Source organism: Ptychodera flava, chromosome 16 (genome assembly GCF_041260155.1).
Source record: "Ptychodera flava strain L36383 chromosome 16, AS_Pfla_20210202, whole genome shotgun sequence".
Classification (NCBI taxonomy): Eukaryota; Metazoa; Hemichordata; class Enteropneusta; family Ptychoderidae; genus Ptychodera; species Ptychodera flava.
Genome location: NC_091943.1, coordinates 34204118 through 34231443, shown reverse-complemented (window position 1 = coordinate 34231443; position 27326 = coordinate 34204118). Strand labels below are relative to the sequence as shown.

General features: G+C 36.7%; 4 protein-coding genes across 8 annotated transcripts in view; 1 reads left to right on the top strand and 3 right to left on the bottom strand.

Annotated features, from left to right (window-relative positions):
• Window positions 1–8542, bottom strand: part of LOC139114658 (rho GTPase-activating protein 39-like) — a 30680-nt gene extending 22138 nt beyond the window's left edge. For 3 of the 4 annotated variants that reach the window (XM_070676505.1, XM_070676508.1, XM_070676509.1), the window contains exons 1-4: window positions 8371–8538; window positions 8132–8233; window positions 1066–1204; window positions 338–406 (exon numbers count right to left, since the gene is read on the bottom strand). In XM_070676505.1, coding sequence (XP_070532606.1) covers window positions 338–406; window positions 1066–1204; window positions 8132–8233; window positions 8371–8381 — 321 coding nt within the window. In that variant the 5' untranslated portion in view covers window positions 8382–8538. Of the gene's footprint in view, window positions 1–337; window positions 407–1065; window positions 1205–8131; window positions 8234–8370 lie in introns of all 4 variants that reach the window. The other variant, XM_070676507.1, reaches the window with a different exon arrangement.
• A 6-nt stretch (window positions 8543–8548) lies between these two features.
• LOC139114663 (glucose-induced degradation protein 8 homolog) lies at window positions 8549–16445 on the top strand. Its single transcript, XM_070676518.1, has 5 exons — window positions 8549–8688; window positions 12260–12418; window positions 13298–13494; window positions 14062–14259; window positions 14471–16445. Exons 2-5 carry the CDS (start codon window positions 12301–12303, stop codon window positions 14645–14647), a joined length of 690 nt encoding a protein of 229 aa, XP_070532619.1. The 5' UTR covers window positions 8549–8688; window positions 12260–12300; the 3' UTR covers window positions 14648–16445.
• A 2090-nt stretch (window positions 16446–18535) lies between these two features.
• The window catches only part of LOC139114657 (NACHT domain- and WD repeat-containing protein 1-like), a 43764-nt gene continuing 34973 nt past the window's right edge, over window positions 18536–27326 (bottom strand). For both annotated transcript variants that reach the window (XM_070676504.1, XM_070676503.1), the window contains exons 18-22: window positions 26427–27022; window positions 25603–25976; window positions 24263–24428; window positions 23599–23750; window positions 18536–23085 (exon numbers count right to left, since the gene is read on the bottom strand). In XM_070676504.1, coding sequence (XP_070532605.1) covers window positions 24416–24428; window positions 25603–25976; window positions 26427–27022 — 983 coding nt within the window. In that variant the 3' untranslated portion in view covers window positions 18536–23085; window positions 23599–23750; window positions 24263–24415. The remainder of the gene's footprint in view (window positions 23086–23598; window positions 23751–24262; window positions 24429–25602; window positions 25977–26426; window positions 27023–27326) is intronic.
• On the bottom strand, window positions 21550–24094 carry LOC139113996 (uncharacterized). The gene is made up of 3 exons (XM_070675469.1): window positions 24070–24094; window positions 23599–23750; window positions 21550–23085 (listed from the first exon to the last, which is right to left on the bottom strand). The coding sequence occupies exons 1-3, from the start codon at window positions 24092–24094 to the stop codon at window positions 21550–21552; spliced, it is 1713 nt and encodes a 570-aa protein (XP_070531570.1).

Here is a 27326-nt window from a genome sequence, read left to right as displayed (position 1 = left end):
CTCAACGCTCAACTTGGACTCTGTTTAGAGGTATATCGCTTAATGATGTAATTGGTCACCAGGTCTGGGGTAACTCCCTTCATAATGTCATAGGTCACCTGGGGTCAGTAGTGAAACTTAGTGATATGTCATAGGTCAGCGGTAGTCAGCATTTAAAGACTCAAATATATCCACAGCTGCAGGTTGGCTCAGAGAATTGACTATGGGATACCTGTACCCCTAAAAGCTTCTGAAACAACAGAAATTTTATCATGTTGCATTTGTGTTTTTGGCAATACAAAACAGTATCCTCCAAAAACAAAAACAGCTGATGGTGTACTGGGTACTATATACTTACATGTGACCTATGTTTTGAACTCTTGATTCCGCTTTCATCTGGCCTGGCTTCGGTGTTTTGTTTCAGAGTCTAAAAATATAAATGAATTGTTATTACAGACGGCAAAACAAGAAACGCTCTGAATGGGATTAATTTTTTGCAAGGAGGCTGAGTGTGTCAGTCTTTGTGTGTGTATGAATGTGTGTTTGTGTGTGTGTGTGTGTGTGTGTGTGTGTGTGTGAATGAGTCTTCTGTGTTATTATGAGAACTATGAGTAATACGTGTGTATATGTTATTCTCTTTTGTATGAACTAATATTTTGAAATGTAAAAATATTAAAATTCAATATTCATGTGTCAGTTAAATTCCATATTCATATGCCAGTAGCAGTTACCATAATTAAGAATATTAACCAATATTTGCTGAACTTGCAACAAATTTTCAAGTGACTATTCTAGAAATACATCACCCATGACAATTAATGGATGATGCAGATTTTATTGAGTTATTCTTGGTGACATATTCAGTCACTGATTGTCCATGAAAACCACTGTACACAGAAAGAGACCACACAAATTACCGTAAATATTATTGTTATACATAATCATACTGTCTTTAGATGACATTTATTGCCAGCTCATAATTCACAATCATATTGAAAGTTCAGGGCAATTCCACTTTTCTAGTACAGAATGTACACCATACTTAATAAAACATGCTTCCACAGACATTACTCCGGCAAACCTTACCTGCAATTTAGCAAGGGGAATAATATCACAGTTCTGTGGCCTATGCCATACTGTCTTCTGATTGGTAGCATTGTAGTAATAAAATCTTGAAGTATTCTGATCAAATAATTCCCACCATTGGCTGTCATCTGTTTTCTTACTGTAAACAGAGAGAGAAGGTAGTGCTTTATATAAACCTGATTCACATACTCAGGAAATCAGGTGTATGTACAGTAGATGTGGACCAATGCCACCTGAGTACTTACAGCAGGCATGAATAAGCAATATTAGACACAAATCTTTGGAAATGAACTACATTGGTTCTCTTAGGGATCTCCAGCTATGACAGTGTAATACAGCGGTCAATGCAAACACCCATCCACTTCACCTCAGGCCCCACCTGAGGCCTATGTAGGAGATTTGAAAATTTGTTTAATGCCCACCTCCTGGGGTAAGACAATCAAGAAATTCCCAGCATGGGAACACTACTAGTAATTAGACTCTCCTTTGTCAGTTTCTCTGCCACAGGTCCATGAAACAGATAAAGCATCTAAATGGGATAATTTCCCCGCCCCTAATGTTAAATTTATAGCTAATCTTGTCAAAACCCCCAAATTTGTCTCATTGCCAGAGGAGTGCAGCCCCTCACCTCTGATAACACTGACCGCTGCATAACTCTCACAACCCTCTAGGTTACTTGTGATTGATAAGAACTGCATTCTACGTCTCCACTACTAAAATTCTGCTTTACCTGTTATCCGCTGAAGGAAGTTAACACTGTTGCTATGCAACTCTTTACAGTTGCTAGACACCTGGGTCACATTTCAGAATGCTAAAACTGTTCTACACTTGATGTAAACATGGCTGTCACTTTTCTTGATATATTGAGTTCATGGTTTCTTGAAGCATGAACTCAACATACAGTGAGATAAGTAAGGCATTAAATTATCCATGGCTTGTTTACAATATATCTAAAGTTCTTTCTGTACGAACAGTTACCCTAATTGAATTTCTTTGCATAGTGTACCTGTGTGTACATCTGTCATCTCCCAGTGTTTCATCCAGGATGGCATCAACAAGGGGGCTTTTCCCCAGTTTACCTGAAAATTTAGGGGGGATTTCACCAGTTCCTTATGTGTTCCACTTGTATCTCTCAGGTGTGACTGGCACCATTCCTTGAGGGCTGGTTTTTCCTGACAAATTACTAGGGGGTGCCAACATGTCAACAGAGGGGAATCCTCCCATCCCCCTCTCTAGATGAAACACTGATCTCCTAATTCTATCCAGCAAGTCAAAAACTTAAGACCTGTTTGTTTGTCATTATTGCTGGCCACCTGTTAAAGAGGTCAGAGGGGTCAAACTGACAAAGAAAATATTTTCATGAACACGTTTTGATTTTTGAAACTATATGCCACAATGATATGCTTGCAGGAAGGAATCAATATCTAGCCATCAAATAATTGTAATGTCACAAGCATGTATAGAATTTTGTTTTACTGAACATGAGGAGCTCTCTGTACACTTGAGAAATTCTTTTCATTTTTTACGTAACCAGAAAAATACATCAGCATTTTTGTTCCTAAAAAAAAGCATCGAAAGATAACCAACACAGCACAAACCAGAGTGAAATCAAATCTCTCATTTTAGCAACCGACAATTCTTTGCGCATTTCCGGTTTGATACAATGCACAGCATTAGAGTTGAAAAACAGTAACTGTCATTGGAGGCTGGTTCAAAGTACTATACCACTACTGAAAACTGGCACAAGCAAAACACAGTACTACCAAACCTGAAAACGGCAGTCTGAAGCAGTTACATGCACAAAGAGATATGTTGCTGAAACCCTACATCATAAGGCCAGTTCTGACGGATAAGACCTTCAAATAGTCCCAGTGTTATTTATAACACAAGGACACACTTTAACACACAAACTTGATATTTCTTTTAATTGGGTGAAGTGGACGGGTGATACAAGCTTGCCCTCCAACAAAAACGATTTATGGGTTCTCAAGTTCGAATTGAAGTTTGTTGATCAATTACTTTGCATCAGCTCTTTTCCAACATACAAATGAAAATATTTTTGTGTCAGGGAGAAGCAGGTACATCATTGGTATGTCAGTCATATTGATTTAAAGTTCCTATGCTTTCTGCTATTCTGCGTTAACGTCAGATTCAAGCAAACAGTATATCACAAACATGTTTCAAGAAAAGGACAAAGTTCTCATCTTCAGACACTGTGGTTATTTATATATGCACAATGTGAGAACTTATTTACGTCACTGTAGTGAAAGAGATGTAATGATTGATTAATGGTTGTCACAACTAGAGTCAATCTCTTGACATACAGGTCACAGCCTTAACATGTAAATACTTTTCATTGACATAAGGATCATTGTTTATTCAAGAAATTGCATCATAGCATTATTGATGTGTTATATAGACAAGCAGGATGACTGCGCAGATTGGGTTGCAAATCATGGATGGACATGCTTCAACTGGCAAAATAAGCACTTCTGTCACATCTAAAGAATAATCATTTGTGTGAAAGTGAAGGATGAAACCTTGTTTTAAAACTTTGACAGAAATCTAATTATTTACTAAGTTTCTTTCATTTATTCAGCAGTGAAAGCACTATTGCCTTTGCGTGACTGGAGTGATAATTCATAAGTACAACCACTTATATAACTGGGCTCATAATGAACTTACCAAGGACTAAGAATTCACTACACTAGAAACAACACTAAATTTTTATATACTACACAAATAACTTTCAAACAACTGTCAAAAATTTGAACAGGATATTAGTCATAAGACATCAAACACAATAGAACATAAAACACGTAAGATGTATATACCTATTTCGAGACAGATATGTACATACGTGTAGGTGTACACTTGATAACATCCAAAATATCATAAGCACTATTTTGGTCATGTTCTGCCACATAAACACCGACAATTCAAAAGACGGGTGTCCTTGACATTGTTATTCCCAAATAAGGAACATGTTTTCAACCCTTGTCCAGAGAAACTGTGGGCTTCCTATGGTCTTCCCATGGGAAAACATTTTGATGACTATGTGGATAACCACTTCCTTTGAAAAATTCATACTTTGACATTTGGAGTATATACCATACTCTAGTTGAGTATAAAATAGCTTTCATAAAACAAATATTCCCGCCTGCTTTCTCTGTTATGCACAATGAAAAATGCCTCAAAATATTTCTCAGTTTTAGCAGCCAACAAATCATCTCTTAAAGGCCAGCTCTCAATGCCATGGGACACACTTCTCTATTTGATATCTATTTCGATTTAATTATTTTGCTAGTCTTGTCTTTATTTTGTTTTGAAATTTAATCCAGTAATTAAAATTTTATAGGTCAACCGTGTAAAGGGATTGTTTCTTATCGATGAGTATGACAGAATAAGCATTGAGTCTAAGCATGTATACAGAGCCACAATTCTCTACCGCGGTCTTTGCATGTACATACCAGCATTTATGTAAAATAACTGTGACCATTCTGATAGGGCATTGTTGTCCATTACGTTTTTTATTCAATAGCAATTTGCAATTGGTGCGACCTGTTAAAACTACCGGCTTATACACTACACATCATATTGAAAGCTGTACAAACACTTCCAACTTCTCACAAGACCACGTCGTAATTGTTACATATCTGAAACTACTGGCAGGATGACCAGCAAAAAATTCATGTGATTTCAAAAAAGAAAATTCAGATGAGCATGCATGATTTTGAAATCACCAGTCAAAAAAATATCCACACGAAAATCACTGAATGATAAAGCACTATGATACTTTCAATGATATCAACTCCACACATCATCTGAACACAGTTATTCTACATGTGATCTGATATTTCAACCAAAACCACTATGAGTAGCAAATTGACTTCTGTATTCCTATCTCACATTTCAAGAACACTCTGGGGAGCAAAATTGAAGAATTCAACTCAGAACGAATGACAATACACGTATTTCTGATCAGTTTCATCTAAAGGGATTAGATGAAAAAAACTCAGAAACGCAATGTATTTGAATAGAAATTTCTTCAGTAAATATTTTACATCTAAGCTGAGCAACAGAAGGGTTTTTCTATGACAAAAGCACTATATGTCGCGTCAAATTCATCAAATATGATGACATTACCCAAAATAGAGTATATCTTGTCTTGCAATGGTTACTCTTGTATTTATGAATGATTCTCAAACTTGAATCTCAAGAATTTTAGAAAAGTATTACTCACAATACCATATCAACTAGCTGAATAAAGGTAATGATTCTACTGTTATTAAGTTGGTAATTTAACATCGAGTTATTGAATTTAAAAAAACTGCTCGAGGGAAATTGACAGAGCTAATTGTAAAACATATGTTTAGTAACCCTTAGAAAAATTAGCAAAGTCCCATCCATTTATCACTTACAGAAGCTTGCAGAACGCAGTAAAATAACATAATATGAACAAACACATAGTTTCCATTGTACAGCATTTTCATCCATTACCAACTCATATTTTAAATCAGATCCAAGGGTTTGACCTTGTATATCTGTTCTCGCTCCTATTTTACATTTTTGGCTAAACTTTTGAAGACTTTCATTACATTTTATTATCATGTATTTTCTTTTGCCAGGATATATCTATTTATTTTCTTGTTTATATTTTATTTGTGTGTGTTGTTTTTATCTCCTCTTTTTTCACTTCAGAGACATCTGACGAGTCATGTTTACATATATTTTTAAACACAATGAAAATAATTAATATTAGTAGTAGTAGTAGGTTCAGTTTTTATTCTGCTTGATTACAGAGCAAATGTCTTTCAGCATACTTTGCAATATTGTTTTATGGTCCCTTCAAAGTCAATCAAGGTACACTAGAATAAAATAATTATTAATAGACTTTACCTTGAAAAAATTACCTGGTTGTTTGACTATACAGGGTGGTAAGCAAGGAAGAAAATTTACATATGTATGGAGTAACAGTGGGTTGTCAAGTTTTAATACATGTACATACTAGAGAAATATCTTAGACTGAATAGACAGATGGAACACAACTCATAAGTCCACATTCTCAACTGTCATTCAAGTATGATACGGCAAAGGAACTCAATAGGTACAACTAAATGGTACACATGTATGGCTACCACACAAAATGCAAAATTTAGCAATGCCCTTTTTATCTTAATCCCTTCCAAGTTGCTTTTTCTGGTTTGAATACAAAACATGGCTTTTGTCTTTCAGAGAGGTCATTGGGTTGAATAGGAAATTTTACTAACAAATTTAACCACTGACCCCTGGATCCCACAGGAAGACAATACAGAATTACCAAACCTATTATGCAAAGGGTGGAACTGGGAAGGATTCATTCTGGTATAACCGCAAACGAAAACAGAACCATCAACATTAAAAATTTAAACTTCCAAACCTCATACGTAATTGGCATATGCAGTCAAATGGTCATCTTGTTTTACTGTTTGCGCAAACTGCGTTTTCTTTCGTCCGGAAATTTCACACCTACAAAAGTCATTTGGTCAATGCTATTTATATCATCATTATTAGAACATATAAGGCAGATGGTTGCCTAGTTTCCATTGTGAATCATATATGAAAAGCGAAAATACTAAAAATGAAATATATTACTTTGAGCTTGAAACAAAGGTCTGGTTCAATTCATAGCTTCGCTACTTGGTCAAAATCCTTCCACTGAAAAGTTCTAAAATACATTAAATTACTTTCAGGAGAAAGATAAATTGATCCATTATTTTTTAGAGTCCAAATATTGGTGCTTCATGCTGTCTGTTGACAGAACAAAGTTCTTTTAAACAACAAAGCAATTCACTAGCAGGGTGTTTTTCAATAAGACCTCATTTACATTTCACAACTACAGGCTATTGATAGTGTGAGTTCAATTTACAGAGTCATGAACTGTATCAAACAAGTATGTGAAGAAGCTGGAAACGTTGAAATACTTAGCATCACATGAGGTGTAAATTGCCCAGAGCTCTTTCACAAAACATTCTATCGAAATAAGAGGTGAGAATTGTTTATTATGCTAACAAGCACAAAGTTAAATCACCGACAACAGAATTTACATCTTTATTTGGTCAAATACACAATAACTAGTAAATCTGAATGTGTTAATGACTCTCAAAATAAGTGGCCCTTCCAGCAGGCGACATATTTGTTTACACAAAAAAGGGCATCTATTTTAACAGCGCATAATATGCAAGAATCCCTACAAAATATTCACACTAGTAAGTTTTTCATAGTATTTCTGCTCTGACACTTCAAATGAGTTTCATTAGAGCCAACAGCCCTGAGAGCAAAATAACACCTCTGAACTAATGTCACATAATGACAAGGAATATCATGGGCCTTCTTTTATACCCATCATGCCCCTTTCAATGACACTTTCATTTCCTATTCTTCAATATCACACACCGAAGATGTGAAGTAATAATTTTTACTCTATCATGATGAGCAACTATTAGAGCTATACTGACAAAAATTAACCATACTAGAAAATGTCAATTATTCTATGCAAGAACTTCCACAGAGAATTTCTTGAGTCCTTGATTGTTTTCAAGAAATCCTGAATGCGAACAAGTTGCATATTACACATATTACTTTCAAAGATGACTGGTATGGTACCTAAGGGCAAAATATTACATTCTGAATTCTTTCTCCGTAAATAGGATGAACTACTGCAAAAAACTCTTTGGTCTAGCTACCTAATACTTAGAATGGGGACGTGCTTTGGATGAAAATTCACCGTTTTTCATAGAATACTCTCAGGAAGTCTTTACATGGACCTAACCATCACACACAAAAGGTGCAAAACATGATTCATAACCACTGCCCAAACGTCATCAGGCGATTTAAGATCTGGATGTTTAAGATCGGAAAATGTATTATCTATTGGTGTCTAAAGTCAACCTCTCTAAAGTAAGTTGCGCAAAACTGAAATTATGGCCTAAAAATGTTGTTACTTGTCTTCATACTGGCCCCGATGTTAGTTACACCGTTGGAAGCACTTCCTCATTTTATCAATGGACACAAACACCGTACTTACACTTTAACTCCACCAGGGGGATCCCATACACACTCGCCCGTTGTAAGATTTGCATACATATGCTCCTTCGTCCGAGGTTCGATGATTTCCACCCATTCCAGCCTACAGTGGGTAAAAGCCACAGAAATAAACCTTATAAGTGAATACACCCATCAGACAGACCGCCCATTTTGAGCCTCTCGATTTTAAGAGCATTAAAACAAATCGATCCTGTAGGATTAACCACATTCCGATCTTACCTTTCTGCCATGATAAATCGGACGCAATAAATATATAGTTAGTTCAACGAGGATGTGAAATTTTAGGACAAAACGATACTGCTGTTTTTCTTTTATATGTCCTTGGTCCTCGCACGAAGACGTGAAGACAGGGGACTTTGCTTACGCCGCCATCTTGCTACGTTCACCGGATATAGACGAATTACTCCGAATATGGTTCGGCATTTTCCGGCAACAAACTTCCTTCGTCCGAAAGATGCCGAAGTTGAGGGCATAAGTTATACGCATGCGCTCCATCAATATTATGGTGGAAATCCATGTCCGAAGTCGTATAAACAGGTACGTGAGTAGCAAGTACATGTAATTGTTTCTAAGCAATTTGTGGAAAATAGTATAATACTTCATTAAGTTCTTTAATCGAAGCTCTACGTTTGAAACGAGGGTCATATAATCAGAGGGATTTATGCAGACAGTATCACAACAGCACATTTGTCACTGACACTGACATTTGCTTAGTTTGGTTTTCCATGATTTTCGCAAACGTGAAATTTACAAGATTTTAATATCGTAGAAGGTGGGTGTTCTCCGTTTGCTCAGTGTGTTAGGCTGATCTGAAACGTTATATGGGAGAAATTCTTCTTCAAGTGTAATATTCGTGTATGATAGAAATGGTACCGATGTTTTTGACGTCGCCCGTGCAACGTCATGATTGTAAGTAATGGTACATATACTAAGTACACCATGGAGGCAGAAGTCAGATACATGTACTTCCTCCATGGTAATGTACCAACGAAGACCTTTCAGCACACAGGCGCACTTGAACTTCCACTTAGTCAAAATTCTAAGTACAGACTACAGATGAGACATCATTTTGAGATTTCCTCTACGATATTATAAAAGATAACTTTGGGTGATTTTTTCTGAAAACCACTCTGCCCCCAAACAACCTTGCACCAACCTCTTTGCCTCAAACCATTTCCAAAACAATGCCACATCTATCATCCCACAACTAAAGTCTTGAAACAATGAAAGTTTACACATTTCTAGAAAATGACGTCGCACCTTTCTTCACATGGCGCCAGTTGTACTTTTAGTAGTGGTATATATATATATATATATATATATATATATATATATATATATATATATATATATATATATATATATATATATATGTGTGTGTGTAGGGAGGAGACAGGGTGTCATAAACACAATTTGCTGAGGACTGGGATTTGTCTGTAGAGACTAATGGACTGATAGTACAGCTTAGCTAGACTTGGTTCAAGACGGTGAATTTTTAAAAAATGAAATCATTTATAACAGTTTCTCTTGTGTCTCTCCTATTTTGAATTTGGTAGTGCAGGCCAGGTTTTCCCTGCGATTGAATACGCTACCTTTGAGTCTGCGCAGTATAGTGAGTTAGTTTCTGCCGGATTCACCGACTTGGACTTCTTGCAAAGTACCGGCGGTCAGCCCGACTGTGTACACAGTGACGTCAAGCAAATACAAAATGATTGACAGTTCCAGCCATTATTCTGGCCAATAAGGAGAACGCATGAACTTAGTGTTAGTGGCGTCGAATAGGACCCTTTTGCTGGACGTTTTATTTTTGCACAGAATAAGCCGCTTGACAATTTCTTCTTTGGTCCCGATGGTTGATCATGTAGATTTGAACTGTTATCGGAACTGCTGGAGGCTTTTCAGCAGAGTTGATGCCCGATTGCTGCATGATCTGCAACTCACATGAGTGTGCAATAAGGGGTCAAGACTTGTATCGACGGCAAACTCTATTTCTTCACAGGACAGTGTCTTTTTTCCATCCTTGAATAACTGGCGACGATTTTCGCATTTTGCAACATGGGCCCCACTAACAACATAGATATTTCCATGCGTTTTCGGTGATACAACAGAGGTCGTGCTGACTTTTGTGGGAGTGATCGCACTCGACATCTTATGAATAATATATAAGTAAATAAAAACGTCATCTCATGAATAATTTATAGCGACACAAACCCTGCAGTAAAGCCAAGTCTGTGATTCTGGGTGCAACTCCCCTGTATAGCGTTCACCCAACACATAGCGTTCACTCCACTCACTCGCGCGTTTCACATGAAAGCAAAATACAAATCATTGTGTTCACTCCACTCAAACATTCACAAATCACAGACTTGAACCAAGTCTACAGCTTAGCGTACCACTAGGCTTTCTCAAGAAGTGGCCTGTGATTTCCATCGACAATTATACACATACAGCACTATCAGAGAGTCATTCAATGTGTCCATAGAAAATTACTGAAGTGATCGATATATAAACATTTAAACATAACTTGATCAAAGGTGTTGTTTTATGCGTGTGGTTGGCTACTCCTGTAATGTACAGCAGGCCTGCAGCCAGCAACACTAGAACTCTCAGGTCAGTGATTTAATGTACACAGTTTTGCCAGCACATTTTCGTTTTTCTTTTTCTATATCCATTGTTTATGGTTTTGTGCAAGAATAATTTGTTCATGGTAGACAAAATGTCTTGACACAGTAATGCATCCAAGAACAACATAAACAACTCTGTATTAATCATTGTTTTAGGATGAGTTGGTTGTATGATGGTACTATACTTGGGGCAAAGTGGTTTTAGTACAAGGTGGTACTTGGAGCGAAGTGGCTTTGGACAAGGTTGTGTTGGGTGACCTGGTTTTGGTGAGAAGTCTTGAGCTGGCTGATGTGCTCAAGCAATTTCTGTCCAACAGCCATTTTGTCTCGCACCACTTCATCTGAAAAGCACCATGGAGAATTAACTTTGATTGTTGTTATGTTTACTGGAAAACTGCAGCTTGGCTAGTGTTGACATCAGGGAAAATTTTCTATTTCTGATGTCAGACGTCGAGGCTTCCAGACCATAACAACTGCAAACACTTCTATATGACACAGATACATTGTTTCATAGACCCTGAAATCTTCCATTACTATAAAGTGGGGACTTAGCACAGTTTATGTCTCACTCATGTTACCACTTCCACATTACTGTTATTGGCATGCCCGGTTTTTGGCCCCTCTTCCCCACTTGCCAGTTCTAAAAATATGTCAGGTTTTAATTTCTCGGCCTTTGGTGATGGAAAGGTAAGTTCTTTGTCAATGTGGATCTTTTTAACGGTCCCCTGGGTGTGAAAGAAAAGGAAAAATTCACTGGCAACATATCCAGGGGGATTCTTTTCAGTAGCAGGGAAGGCGTATCACATGTGTTATTACATGTACAGAGAACTGTCATCAACATCAGGCAATTAAAACATATACAAGTGTGGTTTGAAATGTTATTACATAATTTTCATTACAACCGAAATAGGAAGATGAAGTTTCCCCCTGTTGTTTGAATAAAAAGTGTGAATATAGGGAGGCATCAGCTTCTGATTGAAGACTGTAGAATTTGGAATTCATATTCCACATACTTTGCAACATGCAAAATCTGTCATAAAGTGTTGATACATTTCAGTGAGCCATGGCATAATATCACTCATGTGTGTATGAAGTGAGCAATCTTCTGCAACTTGATGAAACTGTCATGGTCCCTCTGTCAACCATGAAATTCAATTATTATTTACACCACTATTACCATAATCTTTTCAGTATAATGCCTTGATGTAGAAGAAAGTTTCTGAGGAAATCTGTTATGGCTCATTAAGTGGCAAATCTGCCTGTCTTCATACAAACTGCACCAATCTTATCACTGAACCACCTACAATAACTTATAAGGAGAGATACGCATAGGTGCAAATGGCATAAAATTTACATAATGGACACATGTATTCAAGTTAGGGTATTTTTGTGTCTGTAAGGGATGTCAAAATTTGTTCAGTGCTACAAGGAGAATATGTTTAACAAGCCAAGACATCAAAGTTTCTTTCCATTCTTTAATGCAGGTATCAGAAAAGCTGACAAACTGGAGTGGAAAACGAGAATCATGAGTTTTCAGGAGAAAAAGGAGGAAGTCGATGCAGACGTATGGATTGAAAAACTGCAGACATTACATATTACAAGAGCAGACATGAACAAATTGATAATGGATTACTTAGTTACAGGTGGGTATCAACCCGTAGCCTGAGACAATTATAGAACCAGTGCGGGTTAGGTGAAAAGAGTAGCAAAAGCTAAAGTGTAGTACTGAGTACAATATGACACAGTAACTCCACCGCCGTGAATATGACGAAGAGAACTCTCCAGCACAGTTGTAAATGTCATGGCATGGTAACCAGTATGTTCATTGAAGATATGCCATTATGTTGTTTGGTTGTAATGTGTAGTACATATGCGCGAAATATGAGTGAAATGTGAAAAACTTATATGAACAGATGACACTTTGAATTTTGCAAAGCTATGCCTGTGAATTAAATGTATGTACAGGTTGTCGGTGCCTTATCACATTTCTGAACCCGTGTTAGTCAGATTCAAAATTGCTATTTATTTGTGTGGCCCAGCTCCATACCAGCACCTGCAATATGTAAAACTTCCTGAAGTCTTAAGTGCACTTTCTTCAGTCAGTGGCATGTCAATTCAGCTGAGAGGACTCATTTCAGATAGAAGTGCTTGTCTCAGGTCTTTAACCAGTTTTCTTTCCCAGATCCAGAAGTTCTGCCTTTGTACAGGTCTGATGGACAAGTTAATGTGAATGGCTGATGTGATAAAATGTTTGTACTATCGAGCTTTCCAGTATGACCCATGTAGTTGTCCTGGCCCTCAGCATCTCAGCATCAAAATTTAAAAGTTATTTTTTATTACTCTGAAATACAAACCATTGAAGTAACTAGGTAATGCATACACCAATCATACTTTGTATGGTTGACAGGTCTCCCAGTAGTGCAAAATATTGTATATATGCAGTGTCATTTGTAGGATGCTTAATGGATGATCCATGTATTGCAACTGATACATTCTCATATGCATTTATTTGTCTGTTATAGAGGGCTTCAAAGAAGCAGCAGAGAAGTTTAAGGTGGAGTCTGGAATCCAACCAAACGTCAACTTAGACACATTAGATGAAAGGATTCAGATCCGAGATGCTATTCAAAATGGCAGAATAGAAGATGCAATAGCACTGGTCAATGACCTTCATCCAGAACTACTGGATAATGACAGATATCTGTTCTTCCATTTACAGGTATGATCTTGCAAACATTTCAACGTATAGCATTGATTTTTAGTGAACCTGTTCTGTGATTTACACAGAGCAGATTGTAGAGGACTCTAGAAATTGTGTTTGGCCAATTTCTGCATTTTGAAATTGGGAACTTTAAATTGACTTAAACTTGCAAGTTACTTTTTCACACAATGTAAGATAGAAAATTCTGATGTTTGTATTAACATTAGAGATTGTAAGATGCAGTAAACAGCCATAACCTGTCAATTGTTTGTACAAAATGGGCATGTCTGTCAACTTTAATGCATTTCTGCTCAGCTATTTATTTGTTAAGGCACTCCTGAAACCACCCAAATGTGGTGTGTGTCAGTTTACTTTGTTGTCCGGTATATATAGACATGATCACTGAATTTCACTGACTTGGCAGGATAATGAACCCTGAATGACAAGTTCTTGGTACCCTAAAAATCAATGCAATTTCCAAGGCTTGGTGGGTGAAGGGTTAATGCAACAGTCAAGTAGATTCAAACGCTGCACATAGAAGTCTTCAATTACAATCTCATCAAATTTTTTTTTGTTTATTTCCAGCAACAACATTTAATAGAATTAATACGAAATAAGAAAGTAGAACAAGCGCTTGAATATGCACAAACACATTTAGCAGAAAGAGGAGAAGAAAATTCTGAAGTCCTTCCAGAACTAGAACGATCCCTAGCATTGTTAGCTTTTGAAAATCCAGAAAGTTCACCATTTTCAGAATTATTACATCCCTCACAGAGACAAAAGGTAAGTATATTTTCACTGTTTGAGAGAATTTGGAAAAAAAAAAGTTATTAAAATTCAGAGGAAAAAATTTATGAAATGCTTGTGCATTATGTTGTAGGTCATTGCATCGAAGCATAAGAGAATTTCTTACCCATTTTTGGAGCATTGAACCAAAGAAGCCAAGTGTTATCAATTTTTTTTTCTAGCATAAAACTTGACTTATTGCTTTCAGGTTGCCAGTGAATTGAATGCAGCAATCTTAGAAATGGAAAGCAGAGAATCCACTCCAAAGCTTGCCAAGCTTTTAAAACTTCTTCTATGGTCACAAGATCAGCTAGATGGCAAGAAAATCAAGTATCCAAAGATGGTAGATTTAGCTGTTGGAAAAATTGAATCCCACATCAAGTAATATTGATATATTGCCCATGTGCCTCCATATTTACAATGCATACTGTGACCATGAACTTTCTTCATTACTTGACAATAACATTTCCAATTCTTTTGTAAACCATATGTATGTGCTTAGCCAGTGCAAAATATAAGGGGCTTTTCCCTACTAAGTTCAAGGTTAAAAAAGGACCTTCAGATTGAGAAGCGATTTCTCCCACCACTTTGACCAGCATATGTACCTGTGGCAGCACACATCTTTCCAGCTATCGCAGTACTTCAATATTTTCATTTCTTAAGGTAGAAGTTTCTCCAATGCTTTTCAGCGTCAAAATGTCATGTTTGAATTTCAGGTTTCTGATCATAGATCGTAAACTTACTAATTGTACGAATACTTCAAAAGTTTACTAAGTTGAGATGTGTATATTTATTTCACATTTAGCATGCTTTTAATCTTCCTTGCATTACAATGGACAATGCTTTACTGAAGTTATTCTCTTTTCCGCAAGTCACTCCTGAATGACAAGCTTTCAAAGAATAGAAGTACCAGCCTCATGGTAAAATACTGGTACGTTATAACTGCCAAGATACACTTTCTCTCAAAGGAATTCATCAAATCACATCAAGAGATTTTGATTGCATTTGAGATGCGCATTGAAAAACTACAAAAATATCAAAACATTTTATATGGAAGTATGACTGAAGGTTGATTGTGATTTAGGAATCTGATTTTTTTTTAATTGAAGGATATTTTAATTTGAAATGTTTCTGTGAGATGATTGTATTCAATGGCAATGTGTCTGTAAAAACACTGCAAATTTGATGATAAATTTGATCAGCAAGGAAGTTCCACTTTTGCTTTTATGATGTCCCATACTCTTTGTTACATTTTATGGAATGTTCCAAGCAAGACTGAAGAAATAAAATTAAAACTATCTGTTTTCCCAGTATGTTATGGATAGATAATACAGGGTGCAATGATGACGGAAAATGCCATGTGATTTGTGAATTAGATACAGCTTTCAGGCCAATTCAAAACTCTGCATTCTGATCACGATGGGTACCCCATCCTAAGAGGCTCCTGGTATTAACATTCAACTGCAGATTCACTTGAATGCTGATCGCAGGTGTTAAGCAAATCCTGTGGTACGAGGTGTAGGACCATGAATTGTTTGCAAGCTGTATTGACATGTGAATACGCAGCACAACTGTCTGATAAAACTGGTGAAATGTTAGACCACTTGTCTAGGCTTTGACTTCTTGATTTGCTGTGTGGATCACCAACTCAGCATGTGTCCCAAATATTTTAAAATAACTTCTCTGTTTTGATGCCAAGTGTCACTGCACCGGCGAAAAGCAGAGTTAAATCATCATTTTCCTTTGGTTATGACATTCTCTGAAAAGATCATTCCTTCAACACTGTAAAGTACTACAGCATGCATGTTTCATAAGAAAATGCAAGTTTCTGGGCACCATATATTATTTATATACTAATGGGAAATCTAATGTAACGTGACAGGGCTTTTAGTCAGACAAGGTGCACAATTGCCTGAATTTTGCATCCTTACAGTTGGCAACAACCTTCTCATGAAAAGGGAACATTGGAGCTGCTCATTGCCCATGTATACAAAAATTTAATTCTTTTCCTGTGAGGGAATTTAACTTTGACAGCTTATAGCTATGTATAGTTTGAATAAAAACATTGGCCAAAGTAAGCCATGGTATTTTTATTTTTAACCCCAAATCAAGAGGCTTTGCATTGATGAATTGTTTATGAATTGAAAATAACAAAAGATTATCAATAAAATGCTAGTAATTCATGTCGGATGTTTGCACTGCGTTGTGGTTTTTAGATCCGCTTCCAGACACACTTTTCATAGCTTCACAGACAACAGCGCCACCTATTGACATACCTGAGGTCTGTTCCACATGAAGAGTAGTCTATATGTGTGGTCTGTCTTTTGATTGACACATGATTGGTTGATTTTAAGACAATTTCCTCACAGAGATACAATGTATCTAAATAGTTTAAGCAGGAAATTTCAAGGGTATACCAGGTATTGTCCTGTACATTGTATGTGCTCAGGATACACATGGTACATGGTGTGGCAGTACAGTTATCACATAAAGTTGTAGGCAACTTGACTTGATAGTTAAATACGAACTTGGCAAGAAAAGGGTTAACATTATTGATTACGTACATGAGTAAAATAACCATACTGATGTTTATATATGTCTGTAGAAACCAATTGTTTGATATGTGTACTCCAGTATCACCGACCACAATGACATCTCAGAAAATGAGAGCAGTGAAAGATTACATTCCAGCAATCTAAAAATTAATTTGATACACTTTCAAGACAAATGTAAAGTCTGTGTTTGTAAATTCAAAAATCATCGAAGTTCGTCCTTTTCAGTCCAAAGAAGAGTCCACCATGCGTTAAGATAAACCTTAAATCACCAGATTTAGGTGGAAAATACACGTCCTCAACATTTTGTTATTGTGGCAACATCTGACAAGCAATACACCCCTCACACAGCACAACGGTCAATATTACAGAGCTTGTGCAGAAAGTGAATTGTCCATTGTTGGCCATCAGTAACTAGTTCAACAGCTCTTATATTTAGTTCTTAGGTCCTTGTGAAACATGTCTAACCTCAAATTATGGTAAAATTATAATTTTTACTTTTCGAGTTCTTCTATTTTTAAAGATTGGTATAAAATGCTCTATAAAACTAAAACACTTTGATACTTGTCATGTCCATTTGTAGGGTGGATTCTGATGAATGCTCATGTCATTTTGGGAGAACAATGTCTCAAACTAATTATTGTAGTTTTGCAAGACATTTTAAATCATGACAAACATACAAGTGTCTTTTGGAGATTAACACTTTTGCCATTATTAGTTTAAATACCTACGTAGCTTCATTTGTTGCTAGGGATGACATCATTCCATTATCTTCACACAGTGGAAAAAAGCAATTGTGCATTTGAGATTATTGATATTTTATGGTCAATAAGTCTTAAAGTGAAAGTCAGTAGATTGTCTTTGTAAACTTTATTCTATATTGCAAATTACAATTCTTAAAATACCTGCCCCTATCAGATAGAACCTGAATGGTCTTCTGTAGATAACGCCCCGAGGGACTTGCAAAAGGATGTTTACACTAGCACCTTGCTTGATGAATCGCTGAAGTTGCCAACGAAGTCCTGAATCTACGTCATTTGTGATCAGTTTGGTTTGTGGTAGAAGTGTACATTTTCCCAATGCTTACAAACATGTCTTTATTTACACAGACACAGTAAAAGTGATGTTATAGCATCTGTAGAATGCAGGTGCGTGTACGTAGTGAATAGACATCACATAATCACTGTGTCAGTGTGTGTTTAACCACAGACCCCACGGTTAGAATTTATTTTCAAGTACTGGTTTACAAATTACTGGTAGATATTGACACTTTCTGAAATTACCAATCTCACAAAGATATAGTGTCATGCAAGAAAATTGAAAATCATTGCTGTATTCAGCCTTTTAAAACATGCTATGATTTGTGTTCTTACAGACAGTACAAACTACCGCAGTAGATGTATACATTTTTGATTCTAGGGTTAATTATGGGCAATGAACTCTAGATACTGGATTACAACTCCCTATGCATGAATGGAATAGTCCATAGTGAGTTTTTCACAAGCTTGTGATTGGTCAATTGATGTGTTTGAAGTGTGCATGCAAAACTACACCAGAGCTACCATGCACAAATGCTGTTGACTCCATGTATTTGTGAAATCTAAGGGGATGCATTCAACAGAATAATATTGACACAACATTCACAGTCATGTCATAACATGCCCCAGGCACTCATTCAAACACCGCCCTCTCTCACCTTATATAATTGACGGACACTCAAGTTATGATCAAAGCTGGAAAGTCAGGGAATGACATAATATTTATTCTTACAGTTTTCAAATCAATACAAAAATTCAATGATTTCTTGTCAGTTTGAACTATACCATGGTGAGAGGTACACATGTTACTATACATCAACATCAAGTCCACTGTCAACAATATATCCCTGCAATCTACAATACGACTGACATTACTGTGACAGCCGCAATTCCATTTGCCGATTTTACAACGTAAATGGCATAAAATGTCAAAATTAAAGATATATTATCAGAAAGAGAACTGGTGGTTAGATTTAAGGAAAACATACTTTAAACACAAACTTTACGTAATCTAAACACCACAAACACAGATTATTTTGTCCAGCTATGTATTGCTTAGCAAAGTAAAATACTATTCAAAGAAACAGTGTATTGAACCACTTTCTCGACTGTCTATGATTGAACCACAGACAAGGAAAAAAATTTCTCCTTGTTTGTGATTGAACATGGTTGTGTGATTTAAAATGTAGTCCTTTATTGGCGTGGGGGTGCAAATAATGCAGAGGTGAAACGCTAAGACCATTTAGGTGGATACCACACAATATTCACTACAACAGTGAATACAGTTGATATGCTACAGGTTTTGCCAATAGTCAAAATGACAAATACCAGTCAATAAAATGCATGGACGGAGGAGACAATTTATGCAAAACAGAGAACTATTGATAGTTACATCTTTGTGTATAAAACACATCAAAACCTGTTATAAGAGTTGTACAAAAAGATTGTAAATGCAGATTTTAAAGATACTATAAAGGCTGCTCATAGAGTTGACATCAAAACTTCATTTTCCAATTTGATTCAGTCAAAATTTACAATGACAAAGTAGTACTAGTGATACAATGTACATTCTGATGGATGGATTTACATTGCTCTGAATATATATTAATTAAAACCTCAAAGGTTTGAAACATTGCAAATGATACACATGATAGATTCATTGAAATACAGATATATACAATGTACCGTGAAAAAGATACTCTTACAAAAAATGTCACATTCTCTGATAATGATACATATTTGTACATGTACTCCCTAGCTTTCAACTTAATTGTTCAACCAATGGCCTTATTATTATACAAACTTATGGCCTTATTATTATACAAACTTTGACGTGATTATCATACAACCTCTGACCTGATCATCATATGACCTCTGACCTGATTATCTTACCAACCTATACCCACAGCTAGTCAACATGATGTCACACAGTGAACCTCACCTATTGTTCTTTGATGTCCTAATATCATCAGAACTCGTGTTCACTGATTGTACAGGATTTTACATGTAAAGAAAACCCAAATTTCACACAATAAAAAAATCTCAAAAGCTGAAAGTCGCAATGATAAATGTGGAATATGACAGTTTACAATTTATGTGTCTTATTTGACTATTTCATATCTTATCAGCAAACTTTGTAAAAAATAATCTGGCAGCTGTACAAAGAAACCAAAACTTCAAGCATAAAGACAAATGTACTTACATGAACGTGCACCAGAATGTTTATTATTTGCACCTGTGCTTTTGGGTTATTGCAAAACTTCATTTAATTGCAAAAGTTTGTTAAAAAATATGATATTAAAATATGCTGCAGTTACATAGATACTCATGACACTCTTTCAACCCTATCACTCCTATTTCCCTCTATAGAGATCCAACTTTTGCTTCAGAAAACGATGGGATTGGTTCATACCACTGTGGTGAAAAGGTCAAGATGTTTTCACAAAAGTTTGAAATGGTGCAGCCGTACAGTAGCATTATTTAACACGAAACAATTACTTCTGTAAATGACAAATTATTAATTACATTACTCTATCCTACAACACTGTTATGAACGTATACAGTATCTCATATGGAATTGTACTATGACATTTAGCCCAGTACTGTTCAAGATATTCTCTATTACTGATTAGCAAGATTGTACTATATGTCTGTACAACTGTCAGGTTTGAAGAGAAACTGATGATCGTATTTCTGTGATACTGTTGATGAAAGATATATGTACAGAGAAGGCTAAGGCCAAAAAAGAAGTTCCCTGGGTACTAAATTTACATCTTTCAAGATGAACACAAATATGGATTTTCTGAATATTCAATGAACATGGTTTATTTATAGGCTTTCATTCAAGAGGTGTGTCCTGAGGTCTATGGGTCCACTCGGAGAGACATTGTTCCTCAAGTTCAAAGTCACAGCTTTATTTTGATACCAAGGCTCCTATATAAATTGTTTATTTCGAGTCATTTCATTGCATTCATTGCGGTATATACACACTGACTATGTCTATAAAATGCTGGTACACGTTATTGAAACATTGGATTGATAACCATCATGTACCACAAAGAATAGGGAATATTATGAATAGAATAGAATAGAATATTATGATGCTTGATAGAATTTCCTTAATAGAAACTGTAAGACTAGTCTTTTGCTGACTGTACCTCTATGAAACGTAATGGATACTGAATTCCCTATAGGTATGCAGGTAACATAATCAACAAGCTACTGTTCACAAAACTGGTTTTAAGATTATCTTTCAAAACACAAACAGCATGATATAAAATTGAAACCAAATTGTTGACCTATATCAACTCCTGACTGACCCGCTGGAAAGCAATGCCTGATTTCAAGGAAAGCAGCTATAATATAAAAATAGATATATATATACATTGTCCATTTCTGTATAGCATTGCAATCTAACTCATCTCTCATTGGACGGTAAAATGTAACATGAAGTCTGCTTATATTTCTGTCATTCATGTCACCACTGAAAAGTATGTCTGTCCGAACCTGCTCACGTCATGTGAGTGCATGGCTTGACATACTTCTACCTCTTTGTTTGAATTTTCATGTTTGTTAGAACTTAACATCAGTAAGTTTCTCTTCAAGAAGAGGTTTTCTCGACTTGGACGGATCTGCCATACAAAACATACATATTTAAACCAGATACATTAACCAACATCTTCAAAGAGTCTCATGTTCTAGTTGTTTTGGGACTTTTCAGCGTCCTCCTCCTCATCGTCTGTGTCTTCATCATCAGTGTCGCCAGTTGTTTCGGCGAACAATTCCGGTGCAGCTATTTCAGGCTGTTTGACGTGTACATCTTTGCCTCGGTATTTGAGAGTGATAACGCTGGTTGAATCTCGCAGGCCAAAGACAATGAGAAGGCCGTCTAGCATGACATCCATGCACTGTATTCGCGTGTCTGGTGTGTACACTGCAAGGATGGTGTTGTTTTCAAGATCCCACAGTGAGATATCACCGCTGAATACAATGGCCTGAGTGCCCTTCTCAACAAGGAACATCTGACTACCAACGCCGAGTTTCAACCCTTCGTAACCTTTGATCTTTCGGAGTGAGGTCTTCTGCATGGGGTCCCACACTTTCACCATGTTTTTGTCATTACCGAACACCACACGACTTGCATCGGCTGATATGGCCATACAGCAGATATTGGGCTCATTTTTGATGCGTTTACGCACTTGGCCTGTTTTAAGGTCCCACAGTGTCACATAGCTAACTTTGTCCCAGTCATCGTAGTTGGCATGCACCAAGCTGGAACCTGTAGGAGTCATTGCTGCATTATGTAAGTACAACATTGAACTTTCCATTTCAAGTGTTGCTGTGTGCGTTTGAGTGTTCACATCAAATACGCACATGTGATGAGCAAAATAGGATGCAACGATTATTTTTTCATCTTTACTCAAGATATATTGTTCTATTGCATTCTCTTTCTCCTTCTTCAAGTCTTCCAATCGCTTCTTCTCATCATCAGCCTCATTTTCTTTCCTTCGCTGACGTGCCGTCTGCGTTTCAGATCTCCGTTCCCACGGTGTCATCATGGCTGTCGTTTCTCTGCGTACTCCCTTTGATCTGTCTTCTTTCAGAGTACCATTGGCGTGACCTGGTTCGGTCCTCATCGTCCTCTGAAGCCGTTCAATCTCTTTAAACTTTGTCTTGATTCGCTGAACGACGTGCCCAGTTACCAAATTCCAACAAATCAGGTGATCTCTGTTATCTGATAGGCCCATCAGTAGGTCCCCATCCAGCAAACGATATTCATGTGCCGGCGACGGCACAATAAAGACTCCGGCCAATTTCCTCTCATACTTCTTTGTCTTCAAGTCGTATATGTAGATTGTCTGGAATACTGGTTTGGGTTCTTCACTGACGCTAGACATTCCACGATCTGTCAAGATGACCACCTTCTCGTTTCTCACGAGGACAATGTCATGTTCACCGACCAAGCTCCGCTCTACTCTGATCGGCGCCAACGCACATTTGGTTTTCACGACATTCCACACACTTATTGGGCCACCTCCACTGTTTCTTGCAATCACGTATCTTGGATTGTCCTTCATTGGAAGCAATTCTGCTATGCCTTCTCTCTGTTTTGGTTTATCAACACTGTCTCTGTCGTTTATTTTACGACTGAGGTTCCAGATCCTCAAGGCCCTGTCATCCTTTGAGGCTGTCAAGCAGTAATTCAGATCCATACAGATTCCCATCGATGAAACCTGCGTAACAAACACATCATTGAAAGAAACTAATATTTGAAAGGAGCAATTGCTTACACTTCAAACACACTTTACATTTCATCCCTCTAGTAACAGGATCTCCATCGGAAAAATTAGATAGCAATCATTTTGTATGATTCACTAAGTTGCAATTGTTTGTTTTTGCCAAATGAAAATTTTTAACTTGAAAATACAAATTACAAGAGGATGAGCTTAAAGACAATCTAGATACACACGGCTTTAAGAATTAAGAACTTCAGTAGTATGGCTAAAGCATTTTTTGTTGCTTCTTAATATCAATTTGTTCATATCGTTGAGAAGTTGCGCTGTTGAAATCGTGATGGAGGAAATCAAAACTGGTTAACTTGAAAACTCCAAAAAGAATAAAAGTCCAAAAAATCTAAACTTAAGAAAACTTCCGTAGAAGAGTTTACTGTTGAACTGATGATCATTTTAATATAATAACTTCATGATTAAGGTTTATTAAACACTGACAACTTCTCATTACCTTACCTTAGCATGTCTTGCAAGATGTTTGTGTTCTTCTGTCTCAATATTCCAGACAGCAATTTCAGTTGTATTGGTATCAGCTGAGCTACACAAACACAGTGCGTGAGAGCCAACCTTGTTGACCATTAAATCAACAACTTTATCAGTTGTGCATCCTAGAAATTGTGAAAGCAAACACAACAAAAATATAAAAACTTTTCCATTACACATTGCTGATACCCGTACATGTACTGCACAGATCATCCTTGAAATGAAATACACTTTAAAAATGTCAATATTTGCAATAATTGCATTAAACCAATTGCTGCCAGTTTCTGGAAAATCATGAGGTCAGGGTTCACAGGATGGTAAATAACTTTGAACCTTCATCTCTTCACACATTATTGAAGTTCGAAAAAAATTGACTGAAATGTGAAGTGATAAATTTGGGAAGCAAGCCTATCTTTAATTCTCAGACTACTTTTTTTTTCTGACCGATTACTTCCTTAGTGTTATCCATGCTACTTGTTGGCAATCTCACACAATTCTTTGGACAATGATTTTTGAGAAAAGATGGCCAAGAGGCATCATATAGTAAGTAAAATCTACAAAAACATACATTGTGGGTTCTTTGGGAAACACAAAAAATCTTAATGTTAGCTCTTTTGAACACAGAAAACAAATTCACCTTTGACAGAACGCAAAAAGGATCCCTTCTGAGTATCAAACAATTCCAGGTGATAGATTTCTGCCAACTTCATGTATTGATACCGACAGCTTACAATATAATATTCCCTGGATATGGCAACAGCTGTGATAGAGGCAGATTCCTGAGATGCTTTCAATGAATGCACCTGAAAAATAGACACATAATAAACTTTAGTCGTCATCCTTTTTTCTTCCGATTTTCAATATCAACAAAAGTAAGTATTAACATACAGCATGTATTAAAATTCTAAAAAAAGTCTTTCCCAATTAAACAGAGCAACTTTGCAGTGCCTTTCTAGATTTTAAGTTTTCAAATCAACAAGTTGTTTTAATACCAGAACGAAAAATTGTCACCAAATGCCAGAGAGAATTGTCAGCTGTCCTTTTGGTGAACATGAACCCTTGTCATTTACACGTTGATATCATTTTGTATTCAAAGATGAAGGTCACAGTCAGTTAACATGTACACCTACATAGAAAGAACTTGTTTGTGGTATAACATATGAATGACCTTGCATTGTGACAGAGATAACTTTAATGGACGTTCAAGACCTTACACTGGACAGAACAAGCTCAACCTCAACCTCAGCATTGAACAAAATGACCTCAGAGAGCTAAAGTTACACAACCTCAAAACTGTACACCATGACCTAGAACTCCATTCATACATCATGGTTGACATACATACTCTTTATGCTTTACTCAAAGACCTCATTTGCGAAGGACACAATCTCATACAAATTTCAATGTATCATATCATATCATAGACACTGAAATACTGTGCCTTTAAGTCTGTCAAACACATGGAAGTCACTCAAAGCACTTGAAACTTCAATGAATAAGCTTATCTAACAATACATACAAAATAATTCATGTTACTGCTGATTAAACAAGGCATATCATTTAATGAGCAACTTACTGTTCCTGTATGTTACAAAAACAAAGCAACACCAAGTTATTGCAGATTTATACCCTTGGTTTTTTAGAAGAGTATGAACCTATCTATATACTAGGATAACACATTTATTGCCACACAATATGGGTCCAAACATTAGAATTATTTGAGATACACATCGTGACATCCCATTGAAGATAACTGTTGGATACTGGGTGCAAGTTTTGTATAGCATCATTTTCAGAAACAATGTGATGTTGCAATGTTTTACTCATGAGAAAAAAGAAATTGTAATGATCATCCCCATCATCATCATCATTTTCATCATCACTATACACATTGCAGTATGGTGTATGAAAGATCAAAGCAAGCTGCACCCTGAAAGTGGCATTACAGTAGAACAATATCATCATATGTTATCTTACCAATTTTCCTGATCTGGCATTCCTCGAGTAGGCCATGTTGCCGCTACGAAACGCATACAGGACATTATCACCACTTGAATTGAAAGAAATGCACAGTGACCGATCTTTGTGGATGCCACCCTGGTCTTCCTGTATTTGACATCCTGTAGGCGCTGGAAGTCATTTTCAAGATCCCAAGACCTCATGATATTGACTCCAAAGTAGAAAGCTACTACAATCTGAGAGTTATTTCCAGCTGCCGTGATCGATGCAGGATCAATCAGATCGTCCACTGCCAGTTGACATTGGCTGTTTCTCATGTTCCAGAAACGGATGCAACCAGTCTCTGCTGTCACTGCATACATGTTGTTGAGGCACAGTCTTATGGCATGGATCTAAATTTCAAATATTGTAGGAGAACAGTTAGCATTGGTCAGGAATTCATAAGTCATAGATATTGGTGTAATGTACGGCTATATGTAAACTTGCATCATAACAATTTCTGTCCCATTTGTTTCAAAATCTGGTATCTATGACATGTATTACCAATTATACCATGGAGTACTTCCAATTCTATTTTGTGATTACTTTTAAAGAATGTAACACAAACATCTATTTCAAATGAAAGCAATTCTATGATAGAGATCGCACACTGTGATAAAGTGAATATATTCATACGGGTAACAATAAATAATATCCCATAATGAGTAGTTGAAAGTGTTTACTGCTTTTTTACAGTTTATTTTATCAAGACAGTATGTATCTTACAGTACTACTTGATGATATGCAAAAGAGTTGAAAAACACACATAAATTGTGCTTGGTAGCAGACTGGATGATACTTACTTGGTCACCGGTACCTTCGATTGTTTTGGTGACACGACCAGTTCGAAAGTCCCACAATTTCATTGTCTTGTCCTTGGACGCTGTCATTGCAATGGTACCATCCATTGAAGCAGTAACAGCTGTAATGACATCAGTATGTCCAGCGAGTAAATCATACATAACGTCACCAGGCGGAGTCAAACAAGTGACTGACGGTATAAAACCAGCAATGGCTGCATTCTTTGCTTGGCGCATAAAACGACCCATGTTCGGATATTTCTTTGGATCGCCGATGGAGATGGGTTTATCTTTCCTTATGATGTCATTAAGACGTCCCACCACCTGGGTGGCTAGTTCTAAGGGATTTCTGAGAAGAGCAGTTTCTGATAGTTGGAGACAGTCGGCAAGAAGTTTGAGTTCTTTGTCTCCGGGTTCTATCAACATGGCATTGTGGAAATCATCCAGGACAGCTCGTAATGACGTTGCACGGACCTTGGCAAGCAACCAATCAAAGTTCAGTAGTACCTTCTTTTTCAGTTTTTCAAACTGATTTGAGTTGATGAGGTGGTATGGTAATTCATTCACAGTCCGCAGGTTGAACAGTGTCTTCACTTTGCCTGCAAGGGAAGCACATCAACATTTTTTAATGAGAATTTCAAACGGCTGAGTTTGAAAGGTCATAGTGATTATAGGATTATGTTTTCAGTGGAACCATGAACAAAAAAACAACGTAACAGAAGTTAACACTTTTATTAATGCCCAAAGGCATACAGATATTTGTATGAACATTGTTGCATGATTCTGTGATCATAAAAATATTTACACGTAATCTTATGTGTCAAAGCTGTATGTAATTATGCTGGGGACTTTCCTGTTAAGCGCATTTGCTTAAGCTCTAAAAAGGTCATAAAATTTAATTGT